Raw genomic sequence first — 13,669 nt, 5'->3', positions numbered from 1 at the left:
GGGCACCGCACCCCGGGGCGGGCGGGGGGGGGGGGGGGCAGCACCGCACCCCGGGGCGGGCGGGGGGGGGGGGGGGCAGCACCGCACCCCGGGGCGGGCGGGGGGGGGGGGGGGGGGGGGGGGGGCAGCACCGCACCCCGGGGCGGGCGGGGGGGGGGGGGGGCAGCACCGCACCCCGGGGCGGGCGGGGGGGAGGGGGGCACCGCACCCCGGGGCGGGCGGGGGGGGGGGGGGGCAGCACCGCACCCCGGGGCGGGCGGGGGGGGGGGGGGGGGCAGCACCGCACCCCGGGGCGGGCGGGGGGGGGGGGGGGGGGCAGCACCGCACCCCCGGGGCGGGCGGGGGGGGGGGGGGGGCACCGCACCCCGGGGCGGGCGGGGGGGGGGGGGCAGCACCGCACCCCGGGGCGGGCGGGGGGGGGGGGGGGGGCGGGGGGGGGGGGCGGGGCGGGCGGGGGGGGGGGGGGGGGGGGGGGCACCGCACGGGGCGGGCGGGGGGGGGCAGCACCCCGGGGCGGGCGGCAGCACCGCACCCCCGGGGCGGGCGGGGGGGGGGGGGGGGCAGCACCGCACCCCGGGGCGGGCGGGGGGGGGGGGCGGGGCCGCACCGCACCCCGGGGCGGGCGGGGGGGGGGGGCGGGGCCGCACCGCACCCCGGGGCGGGCGGGGGGGGGGGGGGGGGCCGCACCGCACCCCGGGGCGGGCGGGGGGGGGGGGGGGGGGCCGCACCGCACCCCGGGGCGGGCGGGGGGGGGGGGGGGGGGGGCAGCACCGCACCCCGGGGCGGGCGGGGGGGGCGGGGCCGCACCGCACCCCGGGGCGGGCGGGGGGGGGGGGGGCCGCACCGCACCCCGGGGCGGGCGGGGGGGGGGGGGGGGCCGCACCGCACCCCGGGGCGGGCGGGGGGGGGGGGCCGCACCGCACCCCGGGGCGGGCGGGGGGGGGGGGCCGCACCGCACCCCGGGGCGGGCGGGGGGCCACCCCGCAATTAAAGCGCTCGCGCGGCTGCGGCCCCGCCGGCCCGAAGCCGAGCGAGGAAGAGAAACAGCTTTGAGTAACAGGACAGAAAGTAAAAAAAAAGGCGAAGAAGCCCCTTCTCACCCGTTCCGCCGCTGCGGAGGCGCAGGCAGCTGAAGCCGCGGAGCGCACGCACAGCCGGGACCCGGCGCTCCGGGGGAGGGGAAGCCGAGGCGGGGCGGCGCACTGCAGGCTGCCGGCCTCCTCCTCCGACTGCCGGGCCCGGGGCCGGGCCCCGGAGCCGGAGGAGGAGCCGCCGCCGCCGCCGCCGCCGGAGGCTACCCGCCGCCGTTTAACCGTTTCCGGCTCGCGGCGCCCTTAGCAACGGCAGGTCCCACCCCCGCCTCCGCGCTATTGGGCGGCGGGGTAACGGTCGGGAACCGGATTGGCCGGGCCGCGTGACGGCGGCGGCGCCTGCCGGGGGCTGTAGTCCGGGCGGGGCGGGGCCCCGCCGCGCGTTCCCATGGCGACGCGTCTGCCGAGCCCGCCGCCCGCTGCGGGCCCGCTAGGGAGGAGCGCTTTCGGGGCGGGGAGCCGCCGGCGGGGCTGCGGCGATGGCTGCCGCCTGGCCCTGGCTGCTGCTCTGGCTGGGGGCGGCCGCCCTGCGCGCCCGCCCGGCCCCGCCGCGCATCCGGCTGCCGCTGCGGGGCGGCGCGGCCCTGCCGCCGGGTCCCCGGGAGCGCCGGGCGCCGGAGGAGGCCGAGCGGGGCGGCAGCTTCGTGGAGATGATCGACAACCTGCGGGGCAAGTCCGGGCAGGGCTACTACGTGGAGATGACGGTGGGCAGCCCCCCGCAGAAGGTAGGCTGCCGCCGAAGGGGACCCCCCCCCCCCCCCGCCCGGGGGGCGGCGGGGGGCGGCGGTGCGCGCTTGCGTGCGCCTGCTGCGGGGACGGAGGTGCCCGGAGCTGGCAGGTGGGAGAAGGAGCAGCTGGCTAGTTCGTATCCGAATATTTGCTGTTTGTATTTCAAGTATTTACTACGTCATAAGTAAGCCAACCGTAGTGGCTCAGGGTGCGTTCCCGAGGGGGCTGGCTTCCTTGGCGGCACCCGACGTGTTCCGGAGCGAGCGGTCAGAAATCCCTGGGGAGGTGCGACTGCGCGCGCGCGCCGCTCGTCGCGATCTGCCCGAGGTCCGGGGTGCCGGGCAGGACTGAGTCCTGTGCCGTTCCGGTCGCGGCCAATACATCTATCGCTTTATGGCCCCGGCACGCTTCCGTGCGTGTGACGTTCCTGTTTGGTTTAGGAGATTTTTTTTTTTTTGTCGTCCCACGCTTTTCAGGGCGTTTAGTGTTACTCACGTGTCCAAGACGATCCTCAGGGAAAAAACCCAGCCTGTGTCTAGAGTGCCGGCAGGGAGTTCATCTTCCGCCTTGAAAACGCGAGCCCCAGCCCGTAACCCAGCGCAGCCCGGAGAGCCGAGCTCCCCGGCCTCTCGGCTGCGCTGCTGGAACCGCTCCCGCGACGCGCTGAGACCCGTGGCTGCCTGCGGGAGAGGAGGCTGGCCCCTTCGGCTGGGCGCTCCGCAGCAGCCCGCGGGCGCTGCTTGCTCGGCGCCGATGGGCTGGACCAGAGCGGCGCTGCCCTTAGCAGAACCGCCGCCGGGTCCTGAGAGGCTTCGATGGCGAAGGAGCCAGCAAACTCCACGCTGTTTGCTTTTACCTGCAGGCCCGGGAGCTGGGAGAAGAGGAAGAAGAGCAAAGCGAAGCCAGTATAGAGGAAGAGCAAAGCCAAAGAAGAAAAGCTGCTGAGAGGTATGGTACAAACAGCCAGAGCAAGAGAGGAGGTGTAGCCAGCTCTAGCTCCGGGTGGCTTTCCCGTCTTGTCTGCCCCTGCTCTGCTCTGCTCCCTGTAACCCGTGCAGGCGTCCCCGTAGAACGCCCTGAGACGCTGCCGCTTCTCGCGGGGTCTCTCCCTCTCGCTCCTCCTGCCACCTCCTCGGGACTGTCGCAGCGGATTGCAGCTTTGTTTCGGCTTCTGGCTGGGTAGGCAGCAAATCCGCCTGCCTTTCGTTTCCTCGAGACTGCCCCAGATGTGGAGCTGGCTTCTGTTTCCCTTACAGCTCTCTGGCTTTTCTCTAAGGCTCTGAAAGTCACGCTCCTGCCGGGATGCTCTGAACCTGTTAACCTTGTGTCTTGTGCCCTGCGGCGTTGAACCGTGGAAGACTTGGCCGCGGGCGGCTGCCCGACGAGAGACCTTTCTGGTTCTGAGGCAGCCCCCGTCTCGGCCGGCGCTGGTCCTGCTGGGCTGCCGGCTCTCCGCTGGGCAGAGCCTGCAGCTGAAGGCTCCCAGGGCCAGCCCGGTGCCTGTCGCTGCTGGCAGGAGGGTCCAGCTGCAGTGTGAACGGTTGTCGTCCTCTTCCTTCCACAGAGGTGGCCCAGAGCAAGTCACTGCTTGACCAGCTGTGAGCATTAAGCTATTTTACGTCCTGGTACACGGACGACTCGCTCGAGCGCGCTGGCTGTTACGCCGAGAGCAACGCTGGTTCCAGGCCCTTAGTTAGGCTGTCTGGGGAGCTCTTTTCAGCCTGTTTGTGGCCACTCGTTTAAAACAGTTGAAATGCTGTGCTGAGCCGTGAGCTCCGTGCTCCCTCGAGCCCCTCCCTCCCTCTCCGAGAGCTGCAGCGTGTGGCGTTTATAGATGAATCGTGTCAAAACTCTTAGCCTCCGCGCAGAGTTACACATCCTCTGGGGCGCCGGGAACCGAGGAGCTGTTACCCGTGCCAGGAAAACTTGTGAACAGAAGAAGCTGCAGTCCATCTTAACGACTGGCTGCACGCCCTTGGGATCTGCAGCCTTGTTCGTAGAGGAGCTGTTCGCGGGAAGGTCCCCGAAAACGTGCTCTGCCCGCAGGAGCTGTCTCCTTATCGCTTGGTACCTGCTTCCCAGCTGTGCAGCCTCTCTTTCTCTCGGCCTGTAAAGCTGGCTCGTGCTTGCTTTGTTGCCTCTCTGCTCTGTTATCCTGAGATGAAGTAGGACTGGAGGTGTAAACATGCCTGCCAATGTTCCCGTCTGTAACTCGGACAACAGCGAGAGTACTGCTCGCGGGGCTGACTTGTCTTGGGGAGATGCTCCAAGGACTCGGAAAGAGAGGGGGCTAATCCAGGGCAGGGGGTTCGGCATTCTGAGACCGACAGCCGTGAGAGCCGCGGCTGCCTGTTAGCCCGGCAGGCCTCGAGGCGGTGGGGACGGTTTGGAGCTTTGCGGTGCCTTTGGCAGCCCCGCGGTGGCCAAAGGGGTCCCGTTGGCAGGCATGGCTCGGTGCCCGTCCGCGCCGCCTGCCCGTCCCCTCTTCCCTCCGCCTCGTCTACCTGCGGCAGCCGCTAGCATCTGATCTGTGCTAATCCGGTCTTCTGTTGCCTCTTCTGCGCCGCAAAGCGCGAGGGAGCAAAGTGCTTGGGAAACGTCAGAAGAGAAGTGTTTTGCTTTAGAAAATGCCAGTCGGGAGGAGGAGGCTGTGGCCCGGGAGGCGGAGGAGGGGTCGCTGGGTAGCCCCAGCAGTCTGGAGGAGCTCGCTGCCCCACGGAAGGCGTAAGGGCTTCAGTTAAGTCCCCGGTGTTGTAAGCGTAACAGCTCTTGTCCTTTTGTTGCCCTTCGTGGTGTCTGAAGTCAGCATGCCAGGAGATGCGGTCTGGTGGGCACAGCAGAGCGCGAACGTCTCCCTCCCTGCGCAAATCGGAGCAGCTGTGTGAACGGTCTGCGCTGGGGAGCGCGCGAAGAGCGGCTCAGCCCTGGGGGCTGTGGCGCAGGACTCCGTGGTACGGAGACAGAGCGGTCTGCTCTGTGCCTGGGAAAGCCTCCTCCTTGCCAGCGTCGCCAACGAGGCTGCAAGCGTTCGTCCTCCTTTGGCAAACGCTTTCGCGCAGCCTCCTGCCTTGGCTCGCTGAGCGGTGCCGAGGTTGCGGGGGAGCAACAAAACCCCAGCACCTCACCCCGCTCTTACGGTCGCTGGGAACGTGGGTCGCTTTGAGAGACTAAGGTCAGAGCGCAGGACGGTCGAGCCCAGGTTCCCCGCAAAAGCCTGCGGCCTGTTGCTGTGCTAAACTGATGGTCTGATGGCTGGTGGGGCTTCTGCTCGTCCCTTCCCTTTGCCGACGGTGAAGCTTCTGCCGTAGGTGGCTCTGAGGTTTTGGGTTTGGAGTCGATACTGCGTGGGGGGATGTGGCTGTTCCTTTCGTGTTACTCGGTTTTCTGTCACCCTTTTGCCTAAAGGAGCTTTCTCTTTTCGGCAGGCGCCGCAAGAAGGAAATCAAACACGGGCAGTCCTTGAACCAGCCTAGTGAAGAATCCCTGGAGGGAATAGTCGAGGAGCTGGAGCTGGAGCTGGAGCGAGAGAAAATGCGTTTATTGCAAGCAAAGGAGAAAATTCGGCAATTCCGGGAGGAGATGAGGCAGCAGGAGGAGGAGGAAGCTCAGAAGCTTCATCAGCAGAAAGAAATATCCCTCAGGTACGTTCCTCTTTTACTCCACCTCCCCGCTTTCTCCTACGAGCCTTTCCTAGCTGCGCTTTCGTTGCCGGCGGCTGCAGGCTTGTGCCGGTATGGGCCACCACCCTGGCAGCGGGGCTGCTTTGCGGAGTTGTGGGCGAAGGAGGCAAGAACGAGGCTTTTGGGGAGGAGGAGCGCGGGGCTCCCTGCCCGGCACGGACAGCCCTGCGCGCGAGGGTCTGCGCACCTTGAAATGAGCAGGGGTCTGCTGTCGGCGCCGCAAATGCTCAAGGCAGATGCGTGGAGAGCACGGTCTGCCGCAGGAAAGCGCTCTCCAGCGCAGGCAAGAGAGCATCTTCCCCTGTCCTGCAAGAGGAGCTCTGATGCCATACACGTGCAGCTTTCAGAGCTCTGAGCCTGCCTCTTACGGTTAACCTGGGAAGAGCTCCCAGCTGGGCGCGTGGAGCTTTGCCGCCCGGCAGGCGTTCAAATCCTGGGTGAAATGCTGGTAACGGGACTGGCAATGGGAGCCTTAGAGGAGGTGAGGTTACCCCAGAGGAGCTGCCTGAACCTCTGGCGCGGTACGTTTTACAGAGGCGCTTCCAAACGAGACTTGAAGGAACGGGGCACGGATGCCTGCGTGAAAGCCAGCCAGTGCACGCGGGTCTCGTAGCAACGCAGGGAGCAGAACGGCACTGGGAGCCGTGTCCTCTCCCTGGGGGGATTCTTCTCTCAAGGCTTGTCTTTTATTTCAGGTGGCCTTGATACTTATGTTCTTAGCAGGCCGAGCCAGCCAGAAACAGTATCTTGGCATGAAATGTCACGGGAATGCTGACTTGGGTGCGAGGGAAGACACAGAAAGGGAAAAAGGTCTATGCGGTACTAAAGCAGTAGCAGAAAGGGTGTCTCATAGAAATAGGAAGCTTACAGATGCAGTAAAGCATCCGGGCCCCGTGGCTTTCATTTAATAGGAGCTGATTTCATTTACCTGGGAAAAAACCCCAAGTGCCACCTCTGATGATAGAGTGCATTTTAAAAGCCTGCCACGGAAGTTTGGTGCTTGGGGGCTGCGTCTCCCGTGCCAGCAGCCAGGTTCGGAAGGTGGGGAAGAGAATGAATGGTCTGGAGCCCTGGCAACGCGTCGCCTGGGCGGGCAGAGCGAGTGGGAGCAGCGGCTGATCTATAGGCCTTGGGGAGGTGGTTGGAAGACATTAAAGCCTCCTGAACCTCTTTTTTTTTTTCTTTTTTTCTTTTTTTCTTTTTTTTTTCCCCAGCTGCTCATCTCTCAGGACTCTAAAAGAAGATTTGGCAAAGGCTTCTGAGGAGGAAGAGCTGCGTGTCAGAAAGGAAGAAACTGAGAGACTCTCAAAGCTGCGAGCCAGAATCGCCTCGGAGATGGAGGCAGAGAAGGAGAAGATAAGGTGACAAGTTTTTTGCTGCCATCCCTGGGGACCCAAACTCTGCTGGTCTGGGAGGGAAGCGCCTTGCATGCCACCGGCAGCCGCTCAAAGCGGAGGTGCTAGCCCGCCCGAGCCTCCCGTGGCCGGTCGCCTGCCTCGGCCGTGAGCGCGAGGCCCCAGCCGTGACGCTGCACGTGCCGGGGAGCCGCGTGTCGAAAGGAGGTAAAACGGAGGGACCTTATTGCCGCCTGGGAGCTGATCCAGTTTTGCTAAGTAGACGTACGGTGCAGAAGTGCCCTGAGAGAGGTGCTGCTGTAATGTTGGACCAGGCGCAGCCCTGGGGCCTGGAAATGAAAGAGGTGGCATCTGCAAGGACGGCCGCGCTCGGCAGCGTGGCTTGCCTTGAGCGGACGTCTCCGTCTAACGGCGGTTAAGGCCTGTTAAAACCGCCGGAGGAGGCAGAAAAGGCAGCCGCTGGCAAACTTCTATTTTCCTCTTTCTTTTTTTTTTTCTTAGCTGACGGATATGTCTGCACCCGACTGCTTTGCTGTTTATTTCCAAGGCCTGAGCTTTGGATCCGCGCTTGTGGATCTGTGTGCTGTGGTTCCTGGTTCCTTCTGGCTTGCGTGTCCTGTCCTCTAGCTGTGTCTTCTGTCAGCTCTGGTTCCGAAACGGAGGCCGGCGGTAAAGGACCGAATCCTGACTTGCCTCTGTCTGTTCTTGTCGCAAACCCGGCAGGGCAGAGCAAGAGGTCGCGCTGCAGAAACTAAGAGAAGAGTGGGAGTCCCTGCAGGTGATGGAGAAGGAGAGCCTGGAGAAGCAGCACCAGCTCGCTTTGGAGAAAATGAAGCTGGAAATGGAGGAAGCTCGGCAGAAGGAGATGGTGGGGCTGGAACAAGAGAAGGAGCAAGTCCTGCGTGAGCTCAAGGAGAGATTAGACAGGGAAAAGAAGAAGGTGAGGTGTTTATTGCCAGCTAGGGTCAGAGCCGTGCTGTTCGTGCTGACCTGGCTGGCGTCGCGACGCTCAAGTGTTGAGGTTAAACAACGCCTGCACGCACTTTAATAACGGCTGCCTTGAAACCTAAAGGAAAGATGTTAGGCATGCTGTTAGAGGCGTGACGGAGGTGGGGAGGAGTACTCCCCCAATTTTTATTACCATGGTGATTAAATAGCACTTACTTCAATGGCCACATTGCATCTGACGAAAAGAAGGATCGCCGCGTGTCTCTGCCGAGCTAAACCGAGCCATTTTATCCGCTCGGACTACCGCTTCGGCTGCCGCTGTAGTCCTCCGGAGAGCTTGGGGGGTTCCTGCACGGAGGCGGTCTGTAGTCCGTCCAGCCCAGCGCGGCTGAGATCTGCGGAGGAGGGAGGGAGAAGCACCCTCCCGCTCGGGAGGGAAAGCTCAGCGAGAGTGAAGGCACCTCGTGTACAGTCCGGCCTGAAAGGGGGTTACCGTGCGCTTTTTTGATGCTGACGGAGAGGTGCTAATTGCAAATGCGTCTTGCGCAGCACGTCCCCACAAATAGAGGTTTTCCAGCAGCCTGTCTTGCTCCTGTTCCCGTAGGCAGCAGAAGAGCTGGAGAAACAGTTTGCAGCTGAACTCCAGCAGGTGAAATCCGCAGCAGAAGAGAAGCATCGTAAGGTAAAACGTGGTGTCCTCAGAAAGTAAACTGGTTGTTTTGCTCCCCCACGCTGCCATCAAAGGTGGCCAGGGAGGGCGTCGTTAAATTTTTCCCGCTTCCTAAATGCGGGCCTGGTCTGGCTCAGCATTTGGACGTGCTCCAAGTCGGGGGCGGTGAGGCTGCACGCGCTGGTCCTTGCCGCGGTGCTTGCTCTCTGTAGGAGGGCCCTAAATGGATCTTGTCAGAAGGGTGACAAGTCTCCGTGGGCGGCTTTCATGGCAGGTCATTTCCAGCCTGCGAACCCAGATAGCAGAGGCACAGAGGAGCAAGGAGGCTCGGCTGCGTGACGACTTGCAGCGAGCGGAGCAGAAAGTGCAGCAAAAAGCCTTTCGAGTAACCGAATACGAACGCGAGGCGAGTACTCATCTCGGATTGTTGAGGGTTCTTCACCCTCTCTCCTTGGGCGCGTGGTGAGGCCCGAGGGGCCGCGTCCCCTGCCCAGGGGTGACCGGCGCCTTCGGGGAAAGGACGCCCCTGCAGCATCTCGCCTCGCCAGGGCGCTGGCTTTGCGCTGCCCCGGCCACAGCCTGATGCCCCTCGCAAGGTGCTCGGAGCCTCGGTCCCTCTGCTCGTGCGAGAGGCTGATCGCTGGGGGGCCACCGGAGCGCAGCGCCGCAGGTCGGGGAAATATCTGTCCGTGTTACCCCCGCAGCTCGGCGAGCTTATGAGAGAGAAACGCCGGCAAGTGGAAGACGAGCACGAGAGGAAAATGGAGAGGATGAGAGAGGAGCACCAGGAGGTCCTAGCACGGATTCAGGACCAGTACGAGGAGGAGGTACTGCGGGGGAGAGCAGCGAGTTGCTCAGTTGGGCTGCGCCTGGGCTGGCACTGCTGCTTGCCAGGCCCGCCTGTCTCGGCCGCTCCTAGAGCTGGAAGTCTCCTTTCTTCTAGCAGAACTGTTGCCATAACGTAAAATGAATTTAGGCTGGGGTTGTAAGGATCAGCTGTCCAAATAGTCTCTGGGCAGGCCCCTTCCACGTGCCTTTGTGGACTTTGGTACAAGCGAAGCTCGTTCACGTTTTTGCAGGTGCCTGTTCTGGAAAGCCTTCTGCCTCCCGTTTTTGACTATACAGTCGGCAGCGCGTGACAAAACCTTAGTTTCATGGGTGGCTCCTTCTTTCTTGAGCCGCTCCCTTGACAGCGTTGTCCCTGTAAGCAAGCGGTGTTAATTTGCTGACTGGCGTTTGCTCGGGAGCTGCTGTGGGACGGGCTGGCTTTCCAGAGGGCGCGCGTCCCGTGGGTTCCCGTGGCCTTGCTGGAGAACCTCTGCTTCACTCAGACGCTTTCCTTCTTTGGGTTTTGCGACAAACAGGAGCGGAAGCAAAAGGCAGAGCTGTTCGAAGGCCTGCGAAGTAAGAAGGCGCGCCTCCAGCAGCTCCACGCGGAGGAGGTGAAGGCTCTGCAGGCGGAGCTGGACGAGCGGCTGGCTGCGCTGCAGCACAGGCACGGGGAGAAGGTGAGGAGAACCCTTTGCCTTAGGTTGCTGTGACTTGGCTGCCTGGGGACGGCCTGGGCGTGGTGACACCTCCGTGTGCGTGCCAACCCAGGGCGACGCAAGCGGCGCGTCACACCTCCCCAGTTTTCCTTGCTCCTCCTGGTGGCAGAGCTCTGCCCGGCGAGTGAGGAACTCGTGCCGTTCTCTCTTTGACTCGGCATCTCCCTGCAGGAAAGAGAACTCCAGGATTCGGAAATGGAGCTTGAAATGCGCATGAGGGACGTCGAAGCCAGATCAGCGCAGCTCCTCAGCCAGGTGAGTCAGCCCTGGTGGGCTCGCGGAGGTCTCCTAGCCCGTGCTGCTCCTCTGGCTGCTCCCTCGGGGGGGGACTTTCGGAAGCGCTCAGCCAGGGCTTGTGCTGCCATCCAAGCTACAGGTGAAGCTTCCATCACGAGGCGGAGCAGGGCTAAGCGGTCCTCGTGACTGATGTTTGCAGCGACAGCCAGCGCTCTGGCTTTGTCGGGGCTTTGGGAGGCAGTAAGTGGCAGAGGGACCATAAAAGCCTTTCGAGGCAGCGCGTCCTGCTCAGCGTAACTTTGGATTTTAGTCAGTCCCTTCCCGATCTACCTCCTCTTCTCCCTGCTGCCGTGAAAAGGCAATGAGCGTTGCTGGATCTTGGGCAGCAGGGTGGGAGAGGGAAGCACCCCAAATGCTCCTGTGGAGCTGGCAAAGATCACCGGCTGATGCTCTCGCCTGCCAGGTCTCTAAGTGCTGGCCTGTGCCCAGGGCTGTAGGTAGCCTTGCTTCGGTCAGCCCTTCCTTTCCAAGCGGCGCTGGAGTGAGAAGTAAAAAGGCGGAGAAATGCCGGAGGCAAGCAGAGGTTTCAGAAAAGCAAGATCCCGCAGAAGCGGCTGCGTGCCTTGAGTGCCCTCGCAGCTGAGCAGGAAGGGCCGTTCTTCCCACGGGAACGCAAACGTTCCCAGCTTGAAGTCAAAGAGAGGCAGGGGATCTTGAGCGCAGGAGGGGGAATAAAGCAGCACTGACAAGAGTCCTCGGGTGTCTTGAAATGGTCTTGAGACTCAGGCCTGACCCCGGTACTTCAAGTGCTGCTCGGCGTCGGCCGTCTCCTCGCTCTGACACTCGCCTACTTTCTCATCTGGACCTAGGAGGAGTCTCTGAGAAAGAAAAGGCAGCAGCTGCTGGATGAAGACAGACGGACTGAGCTAGAAAGAGATGTATGTATGTCTTAGCTCCGGAGAGGTGCCGTGCTGCCCTCCTTTTGGGGCTGAGGGGAGCACGTTGGAACTACGGCTTTAAAAAAGCAAACTGTTGCTTCTGAATTGTGAGTATGAAAATCCCTCCCTGCCTCAGCCGGGAGCGCCATCTTGCCGGGAGGTTGATTAGCTCTGAGCTGCTTCCCAAAAAGAAGAGACAGCCCTCTTCTTCCAGGACTGGCACGTGCATTCGTAGCTCCGGGACCTCCTGCGAACTGCGCGAGTGGCGAGCCACTGAGCGCCTTTCCTTTTGGTTTTGGGGAAAGGACTGTGAGGGATTGTTTTGGTTTTCTTCTAGGAAGCTGCTTTAGCTTCTCAGCTCCGCCTGGAGGAGAACAGGAAGGAGCACGCCAGCCTCCTTGAGTCCCTCCGGCAGCTGCGTAGGTCCCTTGAGGAGCTCCGGGACCAGAAAGCTGAGCTGGAGGCCCAGGTGGACTTGTTGCAGACCCGCAGCCAGAGGCTGCAGAAACGCATCAGGTGCGTGGAGGAGAAATTTGATCTCGTGCAAAAAATGTCCCCTGTGCTCCTAACGGAAACCTCTCTGACCTCGCCTGGGTCTCTCCCTCACCTCTGAGCCTCTTGCGTGTTGGGCCGTGCTCCTTCAGAACCCTGACGGTGGTTTTACTGCGTGTCGAGGGCGTGGAGGTCCCGGGGGCTGTTTCCACATCTATTAGTAACTCGCTGTGTAACTTTGCCCCTGCTTGCCAGGTTAATTGGTCTGTCTTCTCCCCGTCTGTCTTGTGAGCTTAATAAGATGCTCGGAGAGGGGCACTGAAATGCGGAGAAAAGATTCTCCTGAGGGTAGCTGAGGCTCTGGGTGAGGGCGCGAAGCGACGTTTCCCTGCCCAGCCGGGGGCTACGTCCGACGTCGCCCCGCAGAGCCGATACTGGTGGCGTCTTGCACGTCTGCGGCCCTTTCCCTCCTGGAAACTGGAGGTCGCTTTGGACGCGGCTGCAGATGGATTACCGGTCTAATCAAGCGCTGCCGCTGTTGCCTTTTCTCGGGGCAGTGAGCTGGAGGCAGCTGTCAGGAGCAAACAGGAGACTTTGAAAGAGCTGGAGGCAGAAGGAAGCGTGGAATCTCCGAGAAGGAAAGCCGAGCTCCACGTTGAAGACCTGAGAGAAAGTCTTCAAGCTGTGAGTAACGCGGACCGTAAAGGTGCTTCCCTGTGGGATCGGAGGCCGTAACTGCCTTGAAAAGCCCAGCTTTTGTTCCTTCTGCGTGAAGCCGGTTGAGATGCAGCGACGCGTTTTCTTTGCCAGGGGACGTCGACGCGTTTAGCAGTAATTGTTGAGTCCTGTCTGTTGGGGGGGGGGGGGGGGGAAGGAGTTGTCGGATCCTTGAGCGCCCTTGGAGTCCAAGGCAGGACTTGAGTCAGGGATGGAAATGCCTGTGTTCCTTTTCACGAGTCAGATAAAGAACACCCCCGGCACTGGTCTGGGATCTGGGCGATGCCACGATGATGTCATTCCAAATTTTTGCTCCTAATGGGATCCTGGGGTTCCGTCTCCCATACGTATTCCTTAGTTTTTGAAATGCTTCAACTCCTCAGCGCTCGCCCAGAGAGCCTGCTTCCCCGCCCTCGCAAAGCCATGAGAACAGCGCCTTCCAGTTTGATCAGTGAGTATCTGCATGGCAGCCGCTTCTGGAAAACGTTGTCGCTTTGGTTTTGCAAGCAAATGTTTTTGCTGGGGTTTACGCGCGTTGAGCTGGCCCTCCGGTTTTGGGGAGGGGGCTGCGTGAGGCTTGCAGGACGGCACAGCCAGCGCAAAGCCAGGGGCATGCCCGTCTCTCTCTCGCCTAGCGTCAGGAGCTACATCTCTGCGGAAGGGATCTTCATCAGGAACGCCAAGGAGTTCCTGGTGCGCCACACCCTCTCCATGAGGAAGAGGCACGCGGCGCTGAAAGCTGCAAAGCAGCAGTGGCGCCAAGATATGCAGGAAGCGCGGGAGGCGGTGCGGGATCTAGACAGCTCCCAGCTCCTGGAGGGCGTGCGCCGGAACCTGGAGGAGGTGAGCTGAGCGCCGCCCGTGTCCGGGTGTCGGCATCGTGGCTGCGCGAACGAACCCGCAGCCCGGGGCTCGGTTCCTGGCTCTGCAGGTGCGGTGACGGGCAGCTGAGGGGGCCGAGTCCTCCTGGAAATCGGATCTCGCGTGTTTTTTGGGTTAGATACGCGGCGTTCGTCCCTCCTCGCGTCTTCCTCATCATAACACGAGGGTTAGAGGCTGCGGATCGCAGTGACGTTACCGTGCGTCAGACGAGCGGCCCAGAGCGCCTGCGTGGGCACGCGTGGCCCGCAGCTAACGGAGCGTTGCGCGGTAGAAGAGTTTCGGTTCTGTTTCGCTGTGTGCGCTGCGGACTAGGAAGGCTCTACGAAGCAGTGGCTGCAGTGCGGCCCGTGCTCAGTAGCTTGCTAGCTTCCAGGAGCTCTGGG

At 62.6% G+C, this 13,669-nt stretch overlaps 2 protein-coding genes across 2 annotated transcripts in view; both read left to right on the top strand.

Annotated features, from left to right (window-relative positions):
- LOC148052830 (centrosomal protein of 164 kDa-like) overlaps positions 1 to 13,669 on the top strand; it is a 42,510-nt gene that overhangs the window by 22,781 nt on the left and 6,060 nt on the right. The window contains exons 15-26 of the mRNA XM_087778254.1: positions 6,730 to 6,861; positions 7,579 to 7,795; positions 8,408 to 8,485; positions 8,748 to 8,879; positions 9,178 to 9,300; positions 9,838 to 9,981; positions 10,192 to 10,275; positions 11,127 to 11,195; positions 11,533 to 11,711; positions 12,245 to 12,371; positions 12,788 to 12,855; positions 13,040 to 13,247. Of these exons, the coding sequence (XP_087634380.1) occupies positions 6,730 to 6,861; positions 7,579 to 7,795; positions 8,408 to 8,485; positions 8,748 to 8,879; positions 9,178 to 9,300; positions 9,838 to 9,981; positions 10,192 to 10,275; positions 11,127 to 11,195; positions 11,533 to 11,711; positions 12,245 to 12,371; positions 12,788 to 12,855; positions 13,040 to 13,247 (1,561 nt within the window). The remainder of the gene's footprint in view (positions 1 to 6,729; positions 6,862 to 7,578; positions 7,796 to 8,407; positions 8,486 to 8,747; positions 8,880 to 9,177; positions 9,301 to 9,837; positions 9,982 to 10,191; positions 10,276 to 11,126; positions 11,196 to 11,532; positions 11,712 to 12,244; positions 12,372 to 12,787; positions 12,856 to 13,039; positions 13,248 to 13,669) is intronic.
- LOC148052831 (uncharacterized) lies at positions 1,019 to 6,708 on the top strand. The gene is made up of 3 exons (XM_087778249.1): positions 1,019 to 1,816; positions 2,683 to 2,768; positions 5,246 to 6,708. Exons 1-3 carry the CDS (start codon positions 1,571 to 1,573, stop codon positions 5,853 to 5,855), a joined length of 942 nt encoding a protein of 313 aa, XP_087634375.1. The 5' UTR covers positions 1,019 to 1,570; the 3' UTR covers positions 5,856 to 6,708.

Source organism: Nipponia nippon, unplaced genomic scaffold, assembly GCF_047370975.1.
Source record: "Nipponia nippon isolate SJK-2023a ecotype South Korea unplaced genomic scaffold, ASM4737097v1 scaffold_43, whole genome shotgun sequence".
In the NCBI taxonomy this organism is placed as follows: Eukaryota; Metazoa; Chordata; class Aves; order Pelecaniformes; family Threskiornithidae; genus Nipponia; species Nipponia nippon.
This window is presented reverse-complemented; position numbering and strand designations above follow the sequence as displayed.